This window comes from Zonotrichia albicollis, chromosome 1 (genome assembly GCF_047830755.1).
Source record: "Zonotrichia albicollis isolate bZonAlb1 chromosome 1, bZonAlb1.hap1, whole genome shotgun sequence".
Taxonomy (NCBI): domain Eukaryota; kingdom Metazoa; phylum Chordata; class Aves; order Passeriformes; family Passerellidae; genus Zonotrichia; species Zonotrichia albicollis.
The window spans coordinates 55,710,185-55,735,449 of NC_133819.1; the positions used below are offsets into that span (position 1 = coordinate 55,710,185).

General features: G+C 39.3%; 1 protein-coding gene across 1 annotated transcript in view; it reads left to right on the forward strand.

Annotated features, from left to right (window-relative positions):
• The window catches only part of PDE1C (phosphodiesterase 1C), a 259,982-nt gene that overhangs the window by 31,566 nt on the left and 203,151 nt on the right, over positions 1-25,265 (forward strand). Inside the window, exon 2 of the mRNA XM_074541825.1 lies at positions 4,809-4,980. Coding sequence (XP_074397926.1) covers positions 4,809-4,980 — 172 coding nt within the window. The remainder of the gene's footprint in view (positions 1-4,808; positions 4,981-25,265) is intronic.

Consider the following 25,265-nt stretch of genomic DNA (forward strand, 5'->3'; position numbering starts at 1 on the left):
TGGGGATCTTGTTCCACTGTCCAACCACGCTTTGGGTGAAAAACTTTCTCCTGACAGCTAACCTAAACATCCACCTCATACCATTCCCTCAGGTCATGTCACTGGTAATCAGAGAGAAGAGATCAGTGCTTGCTCCTATGTTTTGTGTTGTGAGGAAGTTATGGACGGCTGTGAGATCTCCCCTTCTTCTAGGCTGAGTAAGCCAAGTTATCTCAGCTACTCCTCATATGGCTTCCCTCCAGACTCTTCACCATCTCGGTAGTGATGTGGTATCAGCCCACATCAGCTGAAACACAGGTACATAAATGTACAGTCCAGAAAGGAAGTTTTAAATGAGGTATTGTCTAGAAAATCCAAAGTAGAACCCAAATAAGAAGGCAAAACAAGTAGTTGTAATAGAAGACTCATTTTTTAAGGGGATCAGAGGGACTGATATACAGACTGGACCCAACTCACATGGATGTCTTCTGTCTCCCAGCAGGCAAGGATAAGGGACATCACTGGAAAACTCTCCAGTCTACCAAGACCCTCTGACTATTATCTGTTATTGATTGTTCAAGTCACCAGCAATAAAATAACAGCAGTCTGAGGGCAATGGAAAGAGACTTCAGGACTTCGGGATAATTAGTTGAGGAAACAAGAGCAGAGGCTGTGATTTCCTTGGTCCTTCTCATAACAAGGAATAATATTGATAAGAATGCATCAGGTCAATGTTTGGTTCCAAGCCCAGTGTAATTGGAAAAATTCTGTGTTTTTTGACCATGGGATGATCTCTTCAACACCTGGTCTACTGCCACCTGCTGGGATGCACCTTTCTCAGAAGGGAAGAAGAGTTCTAGCACAGCAGTTAGTAGATCTTGTTGAAAGAGCTTTAAACGAGCATGGAAGGAGAAAAGAGAAAATACCAGACTGGCCAGTGATAAACATTGGGATGGTGTGCCAAAAACCTGAAGCAACTGTGGACTAATAGGATCTCTCAATCTGTTTAATGAGGTGTTGGCTACACTGTACTATGCCTGAAATGTTTCTACACTAATGCACACAGAATGAGGAACAAACAAGGGGAGGCTTTGGCCCAATCCCAGAGATTTGATATCACTGGCATAACTGCTGAAACCTGCTGGGATGAGTCCTGTAATAGAAGGGTCAGAATGTGTGGAGCTCACAGTTGGCACTGGCACAACGGGGGGTATCTGTGTAAGAATCAAGGCATAAACAAATAATGTTAATATTATTAACATGATTTAATGTTAATATCATCATGTGAATCTACTAGACCTCCTAGCCAGGATGATGGTACTGATGAATTATTCTTTGATGAACAAAGGGACACTTTCAAGTCAACTGCTCTTGTCCTTATAGTGGATTTCTATTTGGCCTAAACCAACTCAGAGCTTCACACAGCTGGTCCAGCCCAGGCCAGAAGATTGCTAAAAGCCTGGATGACAACAGGTCCTAAGGGCTCCAACTCAGAAAAATATCCTCTTTGATCTGATGCTTGTCAACAGAGAGGCTCTAATGAGAAAAGTGATGATTGGCATCCATCTTGGCCACGGTGACTAAGAGATTGAAATCTCCACTGACGGGAGGAAAAGTGCCAGCAAAACTTCAACTTGACATGTGGAGAGCAGACTTTGGATTGTTCAGGGAATTAGTATGTAAAATACCCTGGGAAAATGTTTTTGCAGGTGCTGAGGTCAATCAGTGCTCATTACTTTTATAACATCATCTGCTAAGGGTACAGGAGGTAGGCATACCCTGTTGGAAGTCGAGCAGGCAAAGGCAGAAGGCTGGCTTGGCTGAACAGGGATCTTGTCCTGGAAATAAGGCAAAGAAAAGAAGGTGTATATCCAGTGGAAGCAAAGTCAGGTGACATGGGAAGAATACAGAGATACTGCTTGCCATTGTAGGAAGAAAATTTGTGTGACCAAAGCTCAATTGGAGCTGAAGCGGGCCAGCAAGCGTGAGACAATAAGAAGAGTTCTAAAATATTTATTAATGGCAAAAGACAGTGTAGAAATAACATTGGCCCGTTGAAGGATGAGGATGATCATCTCACAGTGACATGGAAAAGGCAGAAGTATTTAATGAATTCTTTGCCTCTGTCTTCAACACGGATGGTGGACCAAGGGGTTCTCAGTGCCCTGAGCTGGAGGACCATGGCTGTGAGAATGTTCCCAGCTGAACCTGAATTTGTGTGGGACCTGCTGTTTCATTTTGGTCCCTAAAATTCTGTGGGGCCTTCATCCAAGCATCCTCAAAGGTCTAGCTGATGTCATTGCAAATCTCTTTTGATGATTTTTAAACAGTCTTAGGAATTTGGTGAGGTCCCAGATGACTGGAAGCTACCAAATGTTGTCCTGATTTTCAAGAAGGGCAAGAAGGAGAACCCTGGAAACTACAGGCCTGCCAGTCTCACTTCAGTGCCTAGTAAAGTAATTAAAAAGATTATTCTGCGGAGTATTGAAAATCTGGAGGAAATACAGTCATTGGTCACAGCCAAGCATGGTTTCGTGAGTGTAAAATCCTGCTTGTTGAATATGACTTTCTTCTATGACAGGGTAACCCACTTAGCTCATCTCAGAAAGCCAGGGGATGTAATCTTTCCAGATTCCAGCAAAGCTTTTGATACTGTCTCTCACAGGGTCCTTCACAACAAAATGTCCAGCATACAACTACATAATCATGTTACAAGATGGATAAGAAACTGGCACACAGGTCAGACACAAAGAGTTACAGGGAACAGGGTAACATCAGACTAGTGACCGCTCTAGTGGGGTGTTTCAGGGTTCAATCCTCAGCCCAGTTTTCTTCATTAAGGACTTGGATGCATAACTTGAGGGAATATTAACTAAGTTTGCTGATGACTCTAAATTGGGAGGAGCTGTTGACTCCCTTGCGGGCAGAGGCCCTGCAGAGGGACCTCAACAAATTAAAGGGCTGAAAAATCCGCAACCATATAAAGTTTAACCAGTCAAATGCCAGATTCTGCACCTGGGACACGGTGTAAGGCTATGATTGTAAATGACATTACTGTTTTAGGGTGTTCCTATTTTGCTGTTAAAATTTTAGGTTAGGAAAATTGGATACACCATTCTTACTTCAAACGAGTAGTGGATAACCAACCAACTGGGCAATAATTAACTTCTGAGAATCCTTTTCTGTATTGGTAATTATTTAAGCACTTGTGCACAAGAATCAGTAGTCTTGTACTCTGCCCTATGGCAATCATCTTAGCCTGAATTTTGCTATGTTTGTTACTTGTGATAATTTGGTATATAAGGGTAGTGGTTAAATTTCTTGAAATGGTTACATTTCTTGAAATTTCCCTTTTAATGTATAAGCAGGTATGCTTAATAAAAGAAAGAAAAGACTGTTGAGGACTATACCTAGTGCAGGTAACCTGGCATGCAATTTACAGCTTGTGCCATGGGTGAGAGGAAATAGAGAGCCCCAGGCAACAAGATATGATCTGGTGCAGACCATTTGCATAAATAAGGGCATGAGGACCTGGGCCATAGTCCAGTGAGGTGAGGATGGCCAGTCACCCAGAGACTCTTGCAAGAGCCAGTGAAGGATGAGAAGACCTCAGAATAAATATGAGTATTTTAATGGGTGCATAGAATGTAAGGGTTAGAAACCCAGGGATTTCTTTTTTGGGATACCTCCCTCAAACCACCCAGCTTCAGCTGTCATAATGTTGATCACCATGGGAGCCACGTGTGCTGTGGGAAACCTGGGGACAAGCTGGTGAGGGAAATCTTCTCTGACTGTGTGTTTGTGATGTATGTAGTGAGTCAAGTGGGGTGCTGTCAATTCACCGGAGTTGTCCTCTGCAAAGGGGCTTCAGTCCCAGCAATGAAAGTCTTGGATGATTGGAATGTGTCTCCTGATAGTTAGACAGAAAAGTTTGCTAAAGTGTTGTCCCAAGAACAGCCATAACATTACAGACCCTTGAATAATAATATTGTGTTGATGTTGCATATATTTCTGCTGGTTTTGTGTAGCCATTACTAGGCTTTGGACTACATGGTGTGAGAGGTTATATTTCTAGCTATTGTAGCTAGAAATACAGCTACAGGGCATGGCACAGAATCTCAAGGCTACCTGTAACTCTGGGTAAATACAGTTCTTGCACATTAGGTGGCTGCTCACATTTAAGAGCAAAGAGTATGGAGTTTTTCTGATTACCTGGGAAATTGTCTGAACATTATTATGGAATGGAGAAAATAGATAAGAATTATTGCTGATCTTCTGTCTTTGTAACATCTAGACTGTGTGAAAAAAAGATATTTAAGACAATCAGAAAAAAAGTGCTGCTGGCTCCTGTCCACAGCAGCAGATATTGCTGCTTAGAACAGGATAGTTTTCGTGATTTATTTTCTTGACCCATGGGATAACAGCTCTTCTGATTGGTTTCGAAACATCTTGTGTATTTAGTGTGTATTGCATCAAAAAGTAACCCTTAATCCATGTATTAGGTCCACTGGATAATTGATTTGAAAGCTGGGAAAATATCAGAAAATTTTACCTAATTAAAATCAATTGCTGACTTCAGAGACACTAGGACAACCCAGGACAGGTGTGAAAGCCTCATGTTATGTAATAAAATATTTTTATGGGAAGCATTACATTTTTGCATTTGGAATGACCCATTGTGCTTATTTCCACTTTGAATTTTTATTTAGGTTTTCCCAAACTGTGGTTATGCAAAGGTAAAGTGATAGCAGACCACCTTTATTTTTCAGAATTCTGACATGCTGGGCAATAAGCCTATGAATTTATTTTCCTTCTCATTGTTTTTTCAGGGTCTAAATCACAAAACTGCTTGTGGAGCGCCATTATTGGTGGGCTGAACAGCAACTTCAAGGAAAGGCCAAAGCGGACCATTATCAATGACCTGAGACCTCCTGAAGAAATTTTAGCAGATGAACTACTACCAGTGGACAACCCCGAGGTGTTGGTGAAAACATCTTTCAGGTCTGATTGATATGAATTTACTTCATTTATCTTTGAGAGGCTATCTGTTTAAGATTAAACCTGTGCTGTGGGTTTGGTGACAGAAATTGATACTGAAAGATTCTGTAATGCTGTATATCTTCATACTGAAAAAGAGTGTAAAAATAAATCCATAAATAATAGTGACTGGATTGGCCTTTAATTTCTTACACTTCATTAGCCTCCCCAAAAGATTATTTACTTAGCAGAAAGTCTGTAACTAGTCAAAATATCAACAAAGCTCATTATACGATGATGGCTTTGAAGTTTGGTATTGTTTCATTTGCAAGGGATTAAATGATGAAAAATTGCACTTTAGGTCAGATGATGAGCTTCATTGATGCAAGGGTGAGTTACATTTTTTCCTATTGATGTAATGTCTTGAGAATTGCCTAGCATTAATATATGAAGGGGAAGAACTGTGACCAGGGTCTTGCAAAAAAGTGATTTCTGCTGTTGCAGAGTGATATATCGATATATAGATAGATATTTATATATTCTTGTGTTTTCCACTCTTTTATTTAATGCTGTCAATGTACAGTTACCATATGTTTCTTGGAAACGTTTTCTGAAAAATTGTCTCCCACAGTGAGGTAAAATAGAGAATCCATGGGGCATACAATGGATTTTTGACTGAAATTTGAAAATTGGTGTGAAAATGGTATGCTTAGAAAAAGCAAAGTGAGTGGCAAAATTGATTTTCGAAAGTGTTTTTTCAGCTTATTTTTTCCTTGTTGAAAATTTGTGCTCTACTTTTCTTTTGTATTAAACGTATCTGTGTTTAAAATAATGTTCCTTGATTTGGATAAATTTCTCTGATTTTGATTTGATAAATTTACAGTGATTTTGATTATACCTGAGTCTGTGAAACTTATTTCACTTTTCATATGATTATTTTGAAGGTACTTGATTGAGTCTTTAAATTAGTTAGTTATTTCAGGTATTTCTTCAGGCTGATTGATGTTTAAAAGCATAATAACATAAAGTGAGTTTATGCCAGTCTATATTAATAACCCTGTAATTTCATAGTGGATTTTCATTCTTTAATATTCACATTTAAATGATACAGGACAAGGATTTCCGAACCTTACCATCCTTTTATGATGGCCTACGGTATTTAATGACTTAAAAGTTTTGTACCTCTGATATTTAAAATCTATAATTTCAAGAGGTCTAAATATTTGTCAGCTTTTACTTTGGATAACAATATATGGGTAGCAGCATTCCTTACATTGCTATTGTCAAGATAATTTGAACCATTTAGTGCGGCAAAATAGTGTGACAGCATTCTGAATAGTATAGCATAATAAGGATTGATGAGTTGGAAAACGTAATTTAACAAAACAGTTTTGCTAGTACAGTTTAAAAGGCTTTATAAACATCACAGAATCTTTGTGTTGTATCAATATAGGTATTACTGTGTAATGTGGCATTTTGGGGGACTTTAGAGATGGAAATTCAAACAAATTGTTGTTACAAAATAAATAGTAAATGACTAGTTTTCCAAGGAATCAAAGCCCTGTGTGTGCTTAATAGTTTTGTGAAGGAGTGGAAGGTAAGAGAGTTGTCTTGGTTTGTAAAAAAGGTGTCGGTCAAGGAAGGCAGGAACCACCCTTGGAATGGAAAATATCACCCCCTTCCATTCAAATTATTATAACTTTGAAATCAAGGGGCTTTCAGGCAAAGATTTGGGAAAAGGAATAACAGTTCTTTACTAATATGTAATAACAGGGCAAACAAACAACAACAATGGCAGCAAGAACTAACCAAAACAGAAACCCAAATAAAAATCTTCTCTCAGCTGTCAAACATTTTCCCCTTTGTTGTGATCTGGTTTAAACTCAGAAAAGCAAAGAAAACACTGTGTATAAACCAAATAAATAAACCTCTGTGTATAAACCAGAAAGAACTTGGAAGGTTCATAATATACCCAAAAATGAGATTAAAGCCAAATGAGGTTAGATGCTGCTACCAAAAAAAATTTATATATTTTATTTAATAGTTCAAAAGGCAAAGAGAAAGAAGAGATAGAGAAAGAAGTGTGTATTGGGACCAGGGAGATGGGGAAAGCGACAGGGCTTGGGTAGACGCATATCACCCATCCAAGGGTCCCTACATTTTTCCCCTCTGTTATAGATATATATTATATTATTAGCTTTTTGTAAATATTAAAATAGATGCTATATGTATAATGTTCAAGTAACTTTGCTATAAAAATATAGTTTTATTTCTGTTAGATATAGTAGTGAAATAGCTGATATAAGTATGCTTGTGTTAAAATGCCTGCTTGGTTGGGATAATATCCAATGAACATATGATGAGGACTCCTGCTCCAACTATCAGCACTCACCGTCTGAAGACAGTATGGACCAAAACCCAAAAACTAGAGGTGATGATAAGAATGGACTAAAACCACAATGAAGAAATGTGCATGCTCTAAAAAGGCAGACCTGAGGAGGGACCATACTAAACAGTGTGTATTTATTCAGCGCTGTGAAAAACGCCATTCACTTGTGTTAAAATTTTAGAAGTTTAATAGTAATAAAGTAGTAATAAAAATTAGAGCAATAAGAATTTGGACAATCAAAGTTAGGACAATAAAAGACAACAAAAAGCAAAGAATTACGTCCAGGTGCTTTTTGCACTCTGCAACAAAAGCAGGCTTTGCTAACAAAGGATTAACCCTTAAAAGCAATAGCCTGTTGCATATTCATATATCTCATACATGTTCCAAACAAAGGGTGTTTTCTGCTTAATTTCTGCTCCCCCACCCCATCTTATAAATCAATTTCTTGGTTCTTCGAAGTCTGGGAGAAGTCTGGATTTTCCCGATAAGGAGGCAATCATTCTTCTCTTAGGATCTTGGTGTCCTGGTGTTGTTATCTCCATGTAAAGAATTTCTTGATTTTCTTATCCATTCCTTGAGCTAGTTACAAAAACTATCTTACATCACAAGTTTGAGCTTACCAATTTAAGGTTAATTTCCCTTTTTCAATAGTTTGTGTGTTTTCCCTATCAACTACTGCATACTATCCTATCAACTACTGTCTTTTCTCCTCTTTTTTTTTCCTGTACCCATCTTACTGGTTTTCTGTCCCATTTTTCAAGATCTTATCTATTTGTCCCCTGCCTCTGTTTGTCACTTGCTCTGAATACCACCTTCTTCCAACTACACACACAAAAGTTCTTTTATCTCACAATATTATTCAATACAATACACCTCCCTCCAAGGAGATAAGTGAAGCTTAAATTAACTATCTACATTACATATGCTTTCATTCATCTACATTTGCTCACTTTTATTTCTCATTCACTTTCACACATTCTTTCACACCCTCAGGGCCTGAAGTGGACCCCTGTTGCCAGAGAATCACTGGTCCATGTGGTCCCCCCTCACCTTGGGGTTGGCCTCTGGGCTTCAGTATTCCTGGGCCTCTGGCAAGGGCCCTGAATCTGATTGCCTCTGGTGCCTGCTCACCTGTGGGGTGAGCAGGGGCTAATTTGTGTGTAACTCACACTCTTTCACAACGGCCCCCCACACTCCCCAGGGGAACAATGGACTGTTTGTGGGTCACATACACTTTTTTCCACAGCCCCCCCTCCGCCCCCACCTGCCTGGGAAGCTGGGGCTGATTCTGTGTGTGACTCACTCTCACACACAGCAAGACAACAATAAGGTACCTTTTACTTTCAAATCACCTGTTACAATCTCAGAAGTTACTGGCCAGCCCCAGATGTTTTTGGGTATCCCTCAGTCCAGCTCTGTTGTCCAACCCCAGATGCTCTTGGGCATTTTTATTCCTCAATCCAGCTGTGTTGTCCCACTCCAGATACTCTTGGGCATATCCTCAATCCAGCAGAATTTTGCTCAACCCTGGATGCTCTTCAACATATTAATCCCTCAATCCAGCAGGTTTAATCCTGGATGCTCTCAATCATTCCCATCCCTCAACCCAGCAGAATTTTTAGGGGCCCCTCCTTTTTGTCCTACTTTCCCAGTGGATTGGGCTAGGAAACTTTTCTGCTCCCTTCCTCCAAGGGGTCCAACCCCTGGGACCCAGTCCCAGCTACCCCGGGGGATTCTCTCACTGCTTTTATCTCTCACTTCATCTCTTTACTGGCTGTTTTTCTCTCAAAGAGACGGAAACACTATATGGGAGACTCCTGCTCTCACTTAGCAGGTCTGGAATGAGAGGTCTAGCCACCTCTCATTCACACACATACTCATCCCCCCGCTCCGTACCTGCCCCCTGAAAAAGAACTTACCAATCCTTTTTTCTTTTCTGGGTTTTCATGCACACTACAAGTCTTACTGCGGTTTTAGGGAGCCTTTTCCCTTTTCTTTGTTTTATTGTCTCTTTTTGTCCACTGGTTGGAACCTGCATCTGCCCAAACACGCCAGAAGAAACAGAGCAAGGCTAACAAGCTTGGCAGGATATGCCTTCCTCACTTGGAATCCTCTGAGGCCCCGGCAATGAGGTGTTAAATTCTGGGTTTCAGCACAAAATTATGAAAATAAGTTTAATAGTAATAAAATATTATTATTATATAAAAATAGTAATAAAAATATAAAAGTAGTAATACAAATTAATATAAAAATTAAAAAAAAGTAATACAAATTATAAAAATAGTAATACAAATTAGACCAATAAGAATTTGGACAATCAGATTTAGGATAATAAAGGACAATAAAAATACAAAGAATTATGAACGTTCGGATGCTTTCCTCAAAAAAGCATGTCCGCTAACAAAGGATTAACCCTTAAAAGCAATAGCCTGTTGCACATTCATATGTCTCATACATGGTACAAACATTCCTTTCAAACTATGGATTTTTCTTTGTATTGTCAACTCCCCTGCCCTTCATCTTGTAAATCATGGTTTGGCTCTGTGGAGTCTGTAAGGAGGTAGAAGGAGCCTGGTTCTTCCTGATAAGGAGGCAATAATTCTTCTCTTTGGTATTTTAGTGCCTTGTTGCTGTTATTTCTATGCAAAGAATTTCTTGATTATCTTATTCATTCCTTGTTCTAGTTAGAAAAAGTATCTTACATCACATAGTTTTTTTTTTAATATTATGTTGTAGCCTACAACTGTATTTAACACACTACTTAAAAGGATTAATACAGCATAACTTTCTAACACAACACACATAATATTCATTTTAATATTAGCGAAAATCCAATCATATATACGCATTTTTCAAAAGATCTTATGTTTTGCTAAGGTCTATAGTACAAGTTCATCACACCACTATTTCTACAAGTGATACATAGATACCATATTCATTACACTACTATTTCTATTAGCGATTGTATACTTAAACTGATAGATTATGTTATATTAACAAGCAGCCAAAAGGAGTTATAATTTATACTCTATCTAGATACTTATGATCAATAACAACATGCAAAAGCTAATATATAAATGTGAAAGCCAATTTTATATGGTCATTTTTACCTTATTGCATCTGATTCACTGCTGTTAAAGCAGTACATAAATCCTTTCATGCACAGTGTCTTGGGGTGATTTTATGATGATATTTTATTCCCTAATCATCTGCTTTATGCCCAGAAATGTCTGCTGTAGCTTGAAGATGGACCGGGGGGTACGGAGCCCTGGGGGCTGCAGCAGGGCTTTTGTTCAAACCATCCTTTTCCAGGGTGCTCTGGTCAACCAGGATGTTGCATTGTTCCTTTTGTTGCATTAGCTTTTCTTGCTAGCTTGAAGCAAGAAGTTTTCCTTTTTTTCCTTCCCCTAGCCTGGAGGCTGTAGAGGCTGTACCAGGAATCCTCTCTGCTTGCTTTTTTTTTTTTTTTTTTTTTTTTTGGCCAGGGAGCTGGCGAGGCACTGTCATGAATCTGAGACCTTAGGGAAGCTGAAGCAATATAAGAAAGAACACAAAAACCCACCAGCTTCGCTGGCTTTGAGGAGACTAATGCCAAAAAGGTTCCCATCTATTCTGCCTGAGGATCCTGTTCCTCCCCTTCCCTGAGACAAATGGGGCAGCTGCCATCTCTTCCTCCTGGCCACGTGAGAGGGTGGGGTTAAGGTTTTGAAATTTCAATATCCAGCATTTATTCAATCCTTTTCTGTGCTTTGTAGACACCTCTTTTTTTTTTTTTTTTTTTTTTTTTTTTTTTTGTTAATAAACAGCTTGATTTTGTGAGAAATGACTGCTCAATTTCAAAATTTTAAAGGTTTATTAAACCTTAACAAAAAAATTCAACAAAGGACGGAATAAGGAAAAATTACAGTGCTGGAAGCCCTCCCTGTGACTACCAGCCAGGTGGCTCATTCACAAAATGGTTGCTCCCCCTTTTATACTTTTGGTGGTGCATCAGGTAACTCTGGCCCCTCCTAAAGTCTGCCAGTTAACTCTTCATCACTGTCCATTGTGGAGACTGCTCTCTTGCAAACTGATTGGAGATCAGGCATTCCCATGCCATGCTTCTTAACAAGCCTGCCCTCCCCCCAAATGCCCCAACCACTAAAGCCATTACAAGGGGAGGGGAAAGAGGACCCTGGGGCACATCTTACAATAACATCACTACACATCTTAACATGCACGTAATATCTATCTCTTACTTGTGAGAGCTAACTATTACATTACTTATCTATAACACTTTGTTTGTTTTTGGTTTTGTTTTACTTTCACTCACTGGTATTAATTTCTCGCATTGGCAAATGGAATTATCAAAGCCCTTCTCTTTAGAGGAAATGCTCATTCCAGTGTGTTTTCTCCTAAAATTTGTCTCTAAACTGAGACACATAGTTAAGAAAATGTCTCTCCAAAGTCAAAATGAGTCATACTTCCTTCTGGTTTCCTATCTTTTAAATGGCTACATATAAGCAGCATGAAATTCATGTTGCCACATCTTGTATTAGATCTTGTTTTCTATTGTACAATTATCTTCTGTAGCTTGGAAATTTAAGAAGAGATCAATATTTGATTTTGTCAACATCTAGATATGAGTTGGAAATGCGTTTAAACATAAAAGGAGGAATGTGGTTATTTCAGTGCTTTCATGTTTAGCTTTCCTGCACTAATAATCCATTGTGATCCAGATGTAAAGCAAAAAAAAGTCAAACAAAATCAGTCCTCTCTTTACATCCCAAATACATGTGGTGCATGATCTTTTAATAATTTAGAAGTGTTCTGATGGTCTTTATTTTTTTTTTGTATAATTATTTTACCATCTCTTTTCTGAAAGAGATTTTCATATATATTTGTTTGCAGTAATGCACTGAGGTAGCAGTGCCCAAGTAATTTTGTGTCCTGACTGGTTATACAATTGCAGTGCTTAAAGTGCAGATTTTAAAATCCCTTTTCACTGGCATTTAGTCTGTTTGTCTATTAAAGACATCAGAGGTCCAAGTTTGAATTATATTTGAAAATACAGTGGAATTGTAGTGGTTTATCCCGTTTTTTACAAGGGAAAAATGTAATTGGAGACATGGAAGTGATTAGCTTCTTGATTCACTCTTAATGTAACCAATCTGACACATCATTTCCTTTGCACAAACATACAAGTTCACCACTACAGAAGCCATGATCATTGTATATTTTAGCAGCTGCACAAGGGTGTGAACTGATGCCCAGGAATATTCATATGGACTTCTCAGGGCTGTGTGATCTGGATGTTGGCTAGAGGTGTCAGTACTTACCAACTTTGAAGTCTGTAACTCTCGTCCTAAATCTGCATTTTGATCTGCTAGATCCCTATGATGAGTAACGGTGCAATATCAATAAGAATTTACAATAGTAATTAATGAACTCTTAAGAAGGCTCTATAACAGCTTTATAGGCTGCTTTAACGTCTGCGCGCTAGTGCGGCAAGCACTCTCCAAGCAGGCATTTTGATAATGCTGAGCTGGCATCCACCAGGGAGAGCATAGAAACAAAAAACACTTTGGGGTGCTGTTCTGAAAACATCACCTAAAAGTTTGTGCAAGCTCTTTATGTTAGACAACACAAGAAAAAAATGCTGCTTTTGTCACCAGACTAGTGCCTGGATGATTCAAGTGTTCACAAGTAGGTGGCAGTGCTTCAGCTGAAAATTTCGCGTGCCCAAGATGTAATGATTTCTCCTAGACTTGTTTTAATGTATGGGAGTGATTCAGTGTTATTTTGAGTCTGGAGATCTGGAAATCTGCATTAAGATGCATAAGACTGTGGTGGTGCTTATGGGATATAATGACTGTGCTGAATCTTGTGACAGCCAATAGTCAGCATGAGCTGACTGAGACATCCAGGGCAGAATGAATATGCTGATCTGTAAAAAACCCAGGCAGTTATTAGGGAAGCCTCCCTGTCCTTGGTCCAGGGCCTGCATTGACAGATAAAGTAGGTCTGGAATCTTGGAGCAGTTCAGTTGGCTTTGTCTAGCACTTGGGGCCTTGAAGTAGCAATGTTAATGACAAATCAGGGTAGCAGGCAGCAGGTGAGGCAAAGACCTTCTGTCTCATAACAGACATTGGTATTCCTATACAGCTGTGCTGTACCAGGAAGTGATGCATATTTTCTGTTACCACGGCCATAAGACCAGAGAATCAGAAAGGCATATTCAGTTATTTCAAGGTCAGACTGGTTTTTGGCTCAAGGTTTGCATGTGTTCTTAATTTCTGTTACCTTTCAAAATACTTCCACTTTTTAACTTAAGGTTTGTAACACCCTCACTTACCTTAATGGTTGCTTTTCTTATGTCAGCTGCAAAGTTCATCTTTCCAAGGACAGTTTGTTTTGCTTTTCTTATCATCTTCAGTTCTGCTTTGTGGTTTTAAATCTCATTGGCAGCTAGTCTTTCTGTTATTTGTTATTTGGTTGTGGGTGATGTAAAGTCTTGCTCCTGCCAGCTTCTGGCCACTTGGTGTACTGTCAGGTGAGGGAAGATGTGGACACTCAATATGAGTCATCAGCAAGTTCTGTTTATTGAAGAGAGCATCAGACACTTATACAGCAAGTAATAAGATCATGAATATTCTGTAATTTACACCATCCATTGGCCGCACCACAACATCACTCTTCCCCATTCCTTAGGGGTTACATCTCTCTTTTCTCATGTCTCTATCACTATTTGTTATCATACTACAGCTAGGCCCAAGGACACGCTGTCTTGCAGGTGCAGGACTTGGAATTAGACACAGCCTTGTACTTTTCCAATTATTAGCTACTCTCCCAACAGTGTACAACGTAGAGGTGATACTGCAGTGGTCCGAAAATAATTCAGTCATAACACCACGCATTTGGAGTCAGCCCATGAGCCTCAGACATGTGGCTATGGCTATACCAATGTATGCAGCATGAGCAAAAACCAGGGGGCTTGTAGCCACCATGCTGCTAAAGTATGACCTTATTGTCATTACTGGAATTTGGTGGGATAAATCCTGTGACTGGAGCATGTCTGCCGGATGTTTAAAAGGGACTGGAGAGGAAGGAGGGGCAAAGCAATTGCCATCTATATCAAGAGATGGATGGAATGTGAAGAGCTCTCTCTGAGGAACAGCCATGAGCTGGTCTAAAGCATATGGGTAAAAATCGGAGACTGAGTCAACAAAGAGAACATTGTGGTTGGTGTCCACTACAGCCCACCTCATCACAGGGATCCTGTTGATGGAGCCTTCTTGCTCCAGCTGCAGGAGTCATCATGCCTGCAGGGTGTCATCCTTCTGGGGGACTTCAACCACTCTGACATCTACTGGAAAAGTACCACAGAAGATTCCTGGAATGCGTGGAGGATAACTTCTTAAGTCAGGTGATAACCAGTCCTACCAGACCAATTGTGATGCTGTACCTGATGGCCATCAATGCAAGTGAGTTATTGGGGGTGTCGAGATTGGAGTCACTAGACGACAGTGATTGTGTACTTGTGGAGTTGCAGTCTTGATATTGCCTTTTTCCCAACCTGGAAAATGAAACTCAAGATAATTTTAGTAAGGAGTGGATCTTAATTTGAAGACCTTCAGGGACAGTTATGGAAAGATGTCCACAAAAGCCCACCCCTGTCAGGGGTGAATACATTTTCATAGGTTTTAGGATATTTGGATAGCTTTTAGGTTAATTAGGTTTTAGGATAAGTTTAGCATCATTGATAAAAAGTAACAATTAGGAGGACAAGGGGTGATGCAATTTCCCCCCAGGTGAAGGCTCCTCTCTGGAGCCCCTCCATCAGCATTAGCTGTGCTCTGCCTATGAAATGTATCTTGAAGAGTTGTTCTCAACCTTGGTTCCCAGGAAAAACCAAGATAGCACTGGGGCCCTCCCAGGGCTTGGAGCTCTGGAATTTGTTTTGTCCTTTTGCTTAAGGAAAGGCCATAGTAAACTACTGGGAAATCTAGCCACTAATAGGCTACAGAGCAACAAATATATGTGTGAAGAAAACAGAGAACATAGAAAAAACAGGCAAAACCCAAACCAAAGAGTTAAGTCAGGCAAAGAGTTAAGTCAGGACCCTGGAATTTAGGAAAGCAAATTTACAGGTCTTCAAGGAGTTAGTCAATATGACCACCTGGGAAACCACCCTCAGGGAAAAGGGAGCAAAACAGAGGCGATGGTTCCATTCCCTACTCCACTTTCATGAGATCCCGCTTGGAATACTGTGTCCAGTTCTAGAGTTCTCAAATACAAGAAATAATGGATCTGTTGGAGCCATTCACGGAAGTAACTTCTTAAGAGAAGCTGCTTGCAGTTTCTTCCATGTCTGACAAAAATCTAATCAGTAATTAGCTTTGAGAATTGACAATCTGTTAAACCACTGAAAAAGCTGGACATGCCTCTATGAATACACACGTTAAAGACCAAAAAACCCTGGGAAGCCCTCTTTTCCTTCTGCCCTTGATAATAAGGGCAGAATAAGTAGGTAGATCAAACTGCAAAGATAGAGGTGTCAAAGATATACTTAAATTGGCCAACACTGAACACACAACATTAATTGGTGTTTTGGCTGGGAAATCTCAAATTAGTGAACTGAAACCACTATAAAGGTGCTTTCTACATCTCTTGTCATCTTCTCATATTTTTGAAAAGGGATTTGAATGTGAGGAAGAGGACTAGAAACAACAAGTATGTGTAAACTGTGTATAGTTAATTTCAATACCATAGTTTTTGAACAGGACAAGATGATATGTCAAAGCCAGGGCAGATAAAATGCTCATACAGCAAACTTCCTAATTTGTTGTTACTTTCTGTACAAACAAACCACTACTTTATAATGCACTAACACTACTCAAATTGATGAATGTTGAAATCCTGTAGTATAGAGGCAGCAGTGTTTTGGAATTACCATATTTGCAAATGGATATTGGCAAGTGCTGCAAAAGAAAAAACAACACAGAGAAAATAGAGGATCTGACTGATGCATGGTTATCTCAGTATTCTGCAGAATAGGGTAGACTCTGACCTCTGAGACCTGAGGGACTGTTTACTAAGGAGAAAGTGTATGAATTTTTTAAATTATTTTTTCTTGTGTCTCAGGTTACACAGCTAAGTATACACAGTTATACATGCAAAGGCATGCTAAAAGCAGCGTAATTCCTCTGGGAATGTCCACCCAAGGAGACTTGTGGATGTGCAGAGCCCTGAGGTGTCCAGGGATTTGTGGAGCGGTAGGGCTACAAGGCAGCAGGAGCATTTCTTTCCTGCAGCATGATGCAGAGGCTGCATGCTCTAATTCCAGAAACATAGTAACAAATTATAGACTTTTGCAGGTAGCAAATCTGTCCCAAGCAGTATTCTGCTCATTGTCTGTAGGAGAATAGATTATAGGACATTAGGAATGAGGCTGCACTGAGCCTCATCCTTAATGGGGTGCAGCTGTGTAAGACAGGTGAACAGTGTTGGAGAAAAAGATGCACGGAATGCTGGGGTGCATTGACCAAACACAAAAGAGTAAAAGGGTACACAGGTGTTATGCACACGAGAAGCAGGGTTTAAAAGGTTGTACTGGGCAATACTGAAGTGCTGATGCTTGAAGCTATTCTCGGTGTCAGTTGTGTGTCCTCCATCAATTGCACTTTAAGGCAATAAAGGGGCAAAGAAACAGATCTTCACAACCACACATGCTCAGTGGCTTTTCCTTATGGGCAATGAAAGGAGGCATCTTAGTATTTCTAAGGTTTTCTATTTGTGTGGTTTTCTATCCAACTTGTAATTTCAGTCATGCTAAAGCATCTTTTTAACTTCTCTGGGAATGTAAAGGCATTTACCTGGGCACATATTGCACACCTTGGAACATGGTGCTTGGTGCAAGAAAGACCTGTGATATAAATGAGCATCAGACTGGCAGATTTACAGATGAGAGATATTTTGGAGTTGCATTTGTGACTGGATTGCTCTAAAATTTAGAGCTCATGTTTAAAACTGGAAATAATGATTACAGTAAAACAATTGCAATTACACAAATGAAGGCTCTTGCCCAATTGGCTTACCAATGACAGAGTTCTATGGTGAAGTTTTTAAAGTTATTAGAAATGTCTCTGCCCAAATTAAGGCGCAAATGAAACCATATGCCAAAGTCAATAGTACGGATTTTATTTGAGTAGGTGTTATACTTGTTTTCTCATGTTCAGATATGTTTCCTCAGCTATGAAATAAATAACTGATCATTTAAAAGCAAGACATGCATGTGTGTTTTATAATCTGAGATGTGCAGTTACAGGACAGGAAGTTCCATACTGCTGGGTAGCAGTATACGGACAAAATACAGCATATATTTACAGTAATTGTTGGTTCTATGCCTCATGGGGGTCCAGTTTGGCTAGCTCTGGACCCCATTTGTACCAACAAGGACAAAAGCAAAAGACGAGAAGCGCTCTTTCTCCTTGGGAACAAAAGTCCCACAGTTTTATTGTGGAACCCATCCAGGGACGTCCAAGAAAAGAAAGAGAAAGAATGGCTCATGGCAGGAGACTTTAAACCCGGGGAAGGCGGGCGGAGGAGAGGGACCACAGCCAATGGGATACAACTGATGGGAGGGGTGAGGGGAGGAAGTTACCTGGGTGAAGATCACCACCACAAGAATCAGAAGAGAGGGGAGAGAATGGAACAAACCATGTGCTACAAACAAATTTATTCAGTGCAAAATACCAAACCACCCAGTGCAAAATAATAACTGAAGAAACAACTCAGTGCAATACAACAAGTAATAGTTCAGCTAACTTTATGACTAGAAAACATCCTTTCAACAATTACAATTTGGGATTCGGAAAATAAAAAAAGGCTGTCAGTGCAGAGTGAAGTATTTTCAATGTAAAATTATGTGCAAATGGTTTTCCTTTGGTGGCAGGGCTACAAGAATATAAAAGTGTACTTGAAGAGCTCTGTAGGCATTTACTATTTTCCTGATAATTTATTCTGGAAAAACAAACAAAACCCAATTAAGCCAAAACATCATCAAAGAGGATCCTATATAGACTAATAGACTTATCTTTTTCAAGTGTGTATAAGTGAAGAAAGGACTGTTTAATCTCAAAGGAAGCTTCAGATGCTTTTAAACACTTAATATAAGTGGCATTTCTTGCCTTTGAAGAGAATGTTCCAATTTCAGAAGTCAAGTCCTCTTCTATTTTCTTCTTTCTCACACAGTAAATTCACTATATCATATAAGTCTTACTCTCATGTTTGTCTATGCTTTGGACAGACAATGCAGCATTCATCTTGGATGCACAAAATAAGGCTCATGTGTCATACCTCGTTAGCACAGGTATTATCTCACAAATTCCATTCTCTATATGTGCTGGTACCATGGGAATCATATGGATAGCTAGGGTTTGACTACTTGATGTTGACAGTGAGACAGTATTAAAAGAAAGCTGTAATGAAAACTTCTCTAATAAGTTACTTCACATGGTAATGCATTTCTGAGCAAGTGAGTATTGGTAAGAAAAACAAGTAAGTAGGACAGTGTATAACAAAAGTCCCTGTATGGGACTTTGTTGCACATATGCCTGTTAGCAGCTACACATCAGGTAATCCCAGCAGAGCACGAACTTACACAGTCGATTTTTATACTTTTTTTAACGCACAAAAACTTGGTTTTGTTATTTCATCAAGATTTTGATACTTTTAGAACTTAGGATCTCTAAATTGTTTTTCGAGCTAACAAGAGCAAGTTTAATCTACAAATATTTACCTTCGACAACCTAGTTATATTATCTACAACACATTTCACGATATTCAATTTAATTATGAAACATCTGTGATGGAGGCTGCATAAAATCTCGCCTTAAAGACAGTTTTACAAAAACAGGACCAGTTTAGGAATACTGATGATGATATTTTGAACATGTCAATGATGTTTTGCTAACTGAAGGAGACATACAAGACCATGTTGTGAAATATCATTCATGAAGATATTTTTAAGTGTACAAAGGTGAAATCATTCTGTACTCTCTGAGCAACCTCAAGTAGTGTCTGTGGGTGTGGTGTTTCACTCTGGCTGAAGACCAGGTGCCCATCAAAGCCATTTTAACATTCCCCTCCTCAATGGAGCAGGAGAGAGACAATATAACAAAAGATTCATGAGCTGAGATAAAGATAGGGAGGGATCAGTCATTGATAGCTGTGATGAACAAAACAGACCCAACTGAACAAATTAATTTTATTTATTACCATTCGAAATCAGAGCATGAGAATAAGAAGAAAAACAAATCTTAAAATCAGCTTTCCGCCAGGCCTCCCTCCTTCCTGGTCTTAACTTTGTGCATAATTCTCTATGTCCTCCTCCACAGCACTGCACATGGGAAAGTTTTGAGCAGCTTCTCAAAGAAGTTACCCCTATAGAACCCCCACTATGACAGCTTTGCCACATGAACTCAATAGAGTGGATCTAGTCAGTTTTTAAATATGTGTTAAAAGCAATCTTACCTCCTGTAAATTATAGGGAAGTTTATTTAGTTTGCCTAAAAGGTGAATACATAATGCAGTTAGTGGTAAAACATGAATGCAATATAATTTCTTGGAAAATGCAGAATGAAAATAGCTTTGCTGCAATTTCATTGCAAGTTCTTTTGACCTATGAATCAATCCCTTCAGACACCTTTAGAGTAAGTAATTGGAATTAAGCTTTTTCACTTTTCCCTTAGTCTTATTTAGAAATAAAGGTATTTTACACACACACACACATAGAAGTATAGTAAAATTTTTATGAGTATGCTTCAATCTTGAGTCTGTTATAGATGAGTAATGAAATGGCTGGCTCTCACAATTAAGGGGTGAACATTATGTGTATGCTAAGACAAGTTTTGTAGATGTATGGTTATGTTATTGTAATATGCCTTCCCCTTGCATTGTTATGCCTTGGTAGTTGGGGCATTTGGGGAGGGGTGGCTTGTTACTATATTAATTCCTGACCCGCATTTAAGATGTAAGAAAGTGATCTCCACCCTGGATGGCAAGGAAGGAGTAAACTGATAAGACTTTAGGAGGGAATAGAAGTATAAAAGGCGGAGCATCCATTTGCAGACAAGCAGACAAGCACATGGTGGTATAATCCGTGCTCCCCGTGCTGCAATTTTTCCTTGCTTAGTGCTTTTGTTGTATTTTAAATAAAACTTTTATTAAAATCTTATAGGTTTAATACAGCTTTGAAATTTTACAAGTGAGCAGTCATTTGTCACAAGTTTATTAAAAAATTTGATCTCATTTTGGGAGCAAAGCTTGGGTCAAACAACATCTGTCTGGCCTTATATAATATTAGTTGAAAACAAAATGCTTTATATATTTATCCACTATATGATGTGAGGGCTTAAAATCAGCTGCAGAGTACATGAACCAGAATGAGAGGAATTACAGTAAAGATGTTCTGTGGTAACTCTAGTAATATAGGAGATAGTTGTACCCATTTAGCAGCGCAGCTCTTCTTTCTTAAAAAAGATGCTGTTGCCTTGTAGTGAGAGGAATCCTAGTTATATAATGGTCCAACATTTTGAAGCTTGTGGCATATGTCTGCTAGTGCAAATACTTATTTTACAAGCAATACTTGGTGGGAGTGTGTTGGTACATCTGTGTGTAGTGGACAGCATTGGCAGCACCCAGCTTCTTTGACAGAGAATTAGGCTGTTTACACCTGTTTTGTCTGAGACATTTTTAGAGGAAACACATTCCAAAGTGTAGTGCTGTGCTTGCATATGCTAGAGATACACGTTATGGCTTTTCCTTCCTTTGTGAAGAGAAGCAGGTGGCAGTGCAAAGTACAGTGCTGTGCATAGGGTAGGTGTGTAAGCAGGAGGTAATACGGCAATGGGCCTTCTGCTTGCATGCTCCACCCCAAAGTGTATTCCTGTTCCCTTGAGCTTCTGATGCACTGCTGCATCTACATCTTTTGCTGCTCTGTGAGATCTCCTCTGTAAACCTCATGTGTCTCATACATTCTCTTCCAGACTCCTTCACAGAGGGGAAATCTTCTCACCCTTCTCCCCCCAGAAGGCAGAAGGGGTGTGATAATATAGATGATAGTCACTAAATGTAGACTTGCCTGGGGAGTCATCATCTCACCTGCCTCTGCAACTCCATGTCTGGCATCCCCTTCTTCTTCCCCCCTTCCAGTCTCACACTTCTCATCTCAAAAATCTTGTCCTCTTGCAGCTCTAGCTTCTGGCACAGATTTCCAATACTTATCTAGCAGCTGTACTTATTAAAAAAATCATTCAGAGAAGACCCCAGTATCTTAAAAGAGAGGACCAGGAAGAGAAAATGGACCACTGCAGACTTTCTCAGGGCCTTGTTTTTCATTTGAAAAAGACTGTGATGATAGATGTGTCAGACTCTGAAAAGGAACATTGCTGCAATGGAAGAAGGTGCTTCAGAAGTAGGAGGCAACTGAAGCCTGCCTTGGCAGCATCTGGAGGGGGCTAAGGGAAAAGATGTGAGCAAAGGAGTATCTGTTACAAGGTGTATCTGAGTAAGGAGACCTCTGTGGCACTGTGTTTATCATAGGGCTGTGTTTACCACAGGGACACTTACTGTTTTGTTTCCAGTCTTTATGCTTTTAGAGGACTAGGAAACCAATGGTACTTTGGCTTACATTTTACATTTTGATTTCTTGTTTTTTCTTTCATATTGTCTGCCTAAAGAAAGTGAAGTCTAGGTTTAATCGAGGGCTGTTTTTCTCCTGAAGGCTGATGTAACTCTTCTTAAACAGAGATGTTGTTGTTTAACTCCAGTCAACTATCAAGTGATACACAGCTGCTTACTCACACCCCCACTCGCAGGATCACAGAGAGAATTGTAAAGGTAATAGCTAGAAAACATGTGGGTTGAGACAAAGATAGATTAATAGGGAAAACAAAAGCCATGCACACAAGTAAAGAAAAAACCAAAAGGATTAGTTCACTGTTTCCCATTGGCAGGCAGATATTTAGCTCTTTCCAGGAGACCAGGCATAATGGTGTATAACCGTTACTTGGAAAGACAAATGCCATCACTCTAAACATTCTTCCTTCCTTCTTCCCTCCAACTTTATATACTGAGCATGATGTCATATGGTATTCAACATCCCTTTGGTCAGTCTGGGTCACCTGTCCTGGCTGTGTCATCTCCCAAACTGCCATGCACCCACAACTTCCTTGCCATCTCTATATTATCAACACTGTATTCAGCACCACTATGAAAACAATTAATTTTACCCCATCCAAAAACAGCACAAGAGACCAAAAGGATTTTGTTGCAGCTTTTGCATTAGCATTCATGTGTCAAGATTTGAAAATGTGTAACCACACAGTAGACTCTAGGGTTTGAGAGCAGAAAAAAGTTTGTCTGAAAACCAAGTTTCCTTTACAGTGCAGGAATCCATTTTCCTTTTGACTGTCGTCAAAAGCCAGAAACTTGCTGACTAGATTTCTTCACCCTTACACGGAAGACCTTATTTCAGAGAGCCTATTTGTAAAACTAGCACTACTGCTCACATAGGATGCTCAGAGAATGATGTTCTGTTCAGTGGAGGAGACAGGACCATCACCTCTGAGGCTCCTTGAGCTATTGCTTTATTTGTAAAGAAGCACTTTCATTCCCATTTGCTATTTTCTTTGTGGAATTTATTTATTAAACATGAAACAAGGGATGCTTTGTGGGAAACAGATTAACATGGAAAGTATTTATCTTCCTATCATCCTTGAGAATCCATTTCTCTTAGTATTACAATTTGTTGTCTTCTCTGGCTGAAATATGGTATTATTATATTTATGATTAATATTTATGATATTATTATATTAAGTGCTGAAATGATATACCCATTAAATAAAATTTACATTGAATGTCTTAATATCTGCTGGTTTTTACCCAGGAAAACCAGATGTACCTTCTTAAAAAACAGTATGGTTGCAGATGACTTCACTTATTCCTAAATAGAGTTAAGTAAGCTTTCAACCTGAAGTTTTGTCTAAGTTAATAGCACTTCTCTAAAATAAAATATTTTCATGTCAGCAAGAATGAACAGGAGATAAAGACCACTATGCCCAAATGAAATCCTAAGGTTGGTTTTCAGGTAGGCATACTGAATTTGGTAAAATACGAAACATTCCTGCATAACTGGGTTAGTATCTTTCTTATTACTTCTGCATCACTTGCTATGGCAACGCAATGTCAACAGCAGGTATTTTCTGCCTGTGGGATATCAGTGCTGGAAGAATGGCTGGAGGAATTCTAAAACTTCTGGATCCATTCCTGAGATCACTGTGCAAAAAGCATTTTCCTAAATTTATCCTATTAAACCCAACAAGTCTGAGTTTTAAAATCGCTTTAAAAAACACCTATCAGATGTGGTACCATCTGATAAATGTAATAGGGATTAAAATGTTAAACTTTACTCTCTTAGACACATTTTAATGACATTTCATTATTTGTAACAAGAGAACACACATCTTAAATTTGACCACTTGTAGTATCACAGGAAACTATACCACAGTCACAGGTACTGCCTTTTTTGTGTCTTTCTGTGAGTTCATGATGATATAATGCAACACAAATCTGTTTTATCTCAGTGGCATCTTCTCTAGCTAAAAGTAAACAACCAACATGTGATCTGAGGCACCACATGTTTGCTTGAGATTCCTCCAGAATTTACTGAAGCTAAGAGGACATTTGAAAGATGAGCTGATGTTTCTAGCTCTGAATTTCTACCCTACCATTATTGGCATTTCAAGATGAGAAAAAGAAACTCTTGATAAGCTGCCATGTGTAAAGAAATGTTTTCACAATTTCAAAATACAGGGACTGATCACAGGGCAGAGCAGAAATTTCAGTTAATGGGTAGGACTTTCTTTCTTACTTTTTAGCTGTCTTGAGCTTTATAAAAGGATTGGAAAAGTAAATGATAGACTGAACCTCTTCCCATATATTTTAAAGCAAAAGGACTACATAAGGAAAGTTGCAGTGCTGGGATCTGCTTGTGTGCATACCACGTGGCTGGTTCCCAGGGTTGCAACTTTTTCCTTATGTAGTCCTTTTCTTGTATTTTTGTTAAGGTTTAATAAACCTTTTTAAATTTTCAAAGTGAGCACTTGTTTCTCACAATGGGGGTTTGTGCCCGGGATATAAAGCCTTTTCACCTGTGGCCCAGGACATTTCAGACAAATGGCGCTGCTGCTGATTTTAGCAGCTGTGCCCAGAGGAGCTAGCCAGAACTTCAAGCTGCAGAAACTCCCCTGCGATATACATCAGTGTAGAGACACAAGAACACAAAAACACCTAGTGAGTGGCTTAGCAGCTGCTTCCACTGGTGTTCTGAAAATATGATTTGCTTTTACTTTCCAAGAAGAATGCAAAGCTTCTTCTTTCTTTTTGTCCCCTTTCTTTCTTTCTTTCTGTCTGTCTGTCTGTCTCCTTTTAACTAATCAAGGAGACAAGTTCTGTGGAGGGAACTAGTAGTTATCTCAAAGTACCCCATTTTAGTTAAAAGGTAAGAGGTACCCCTTGACAAAACACAGCAGTGTAGGCGTGAAAGGGGTAGAGAATACCATGACCTATTTATTTACTCTTTGAGCAGTGCATTTGTAGGGATTTCTTGTTTACTGTCACATATTTAGATGTTGTATATCACTGGTCAGTTTTGTGTGCAGATCCAGTTGTGACCGATGTTGTGGGATGGGTTGGGAAGCATCGGTATTGGCATTCCGCTTTCATTGGTGTCTTTGGGATCACTTCATTTGCAAACTTGCAGGGCTTTCCAAGGAAAACAGTTTCCAGGTGCCTTGTAGAGATTTTGCACAGGCGTGCTGTTGGCAGCATGACATCTTAGTAGTATCGGAGCCGAGCTGTTTTCTCTGTGTGGGGGGTT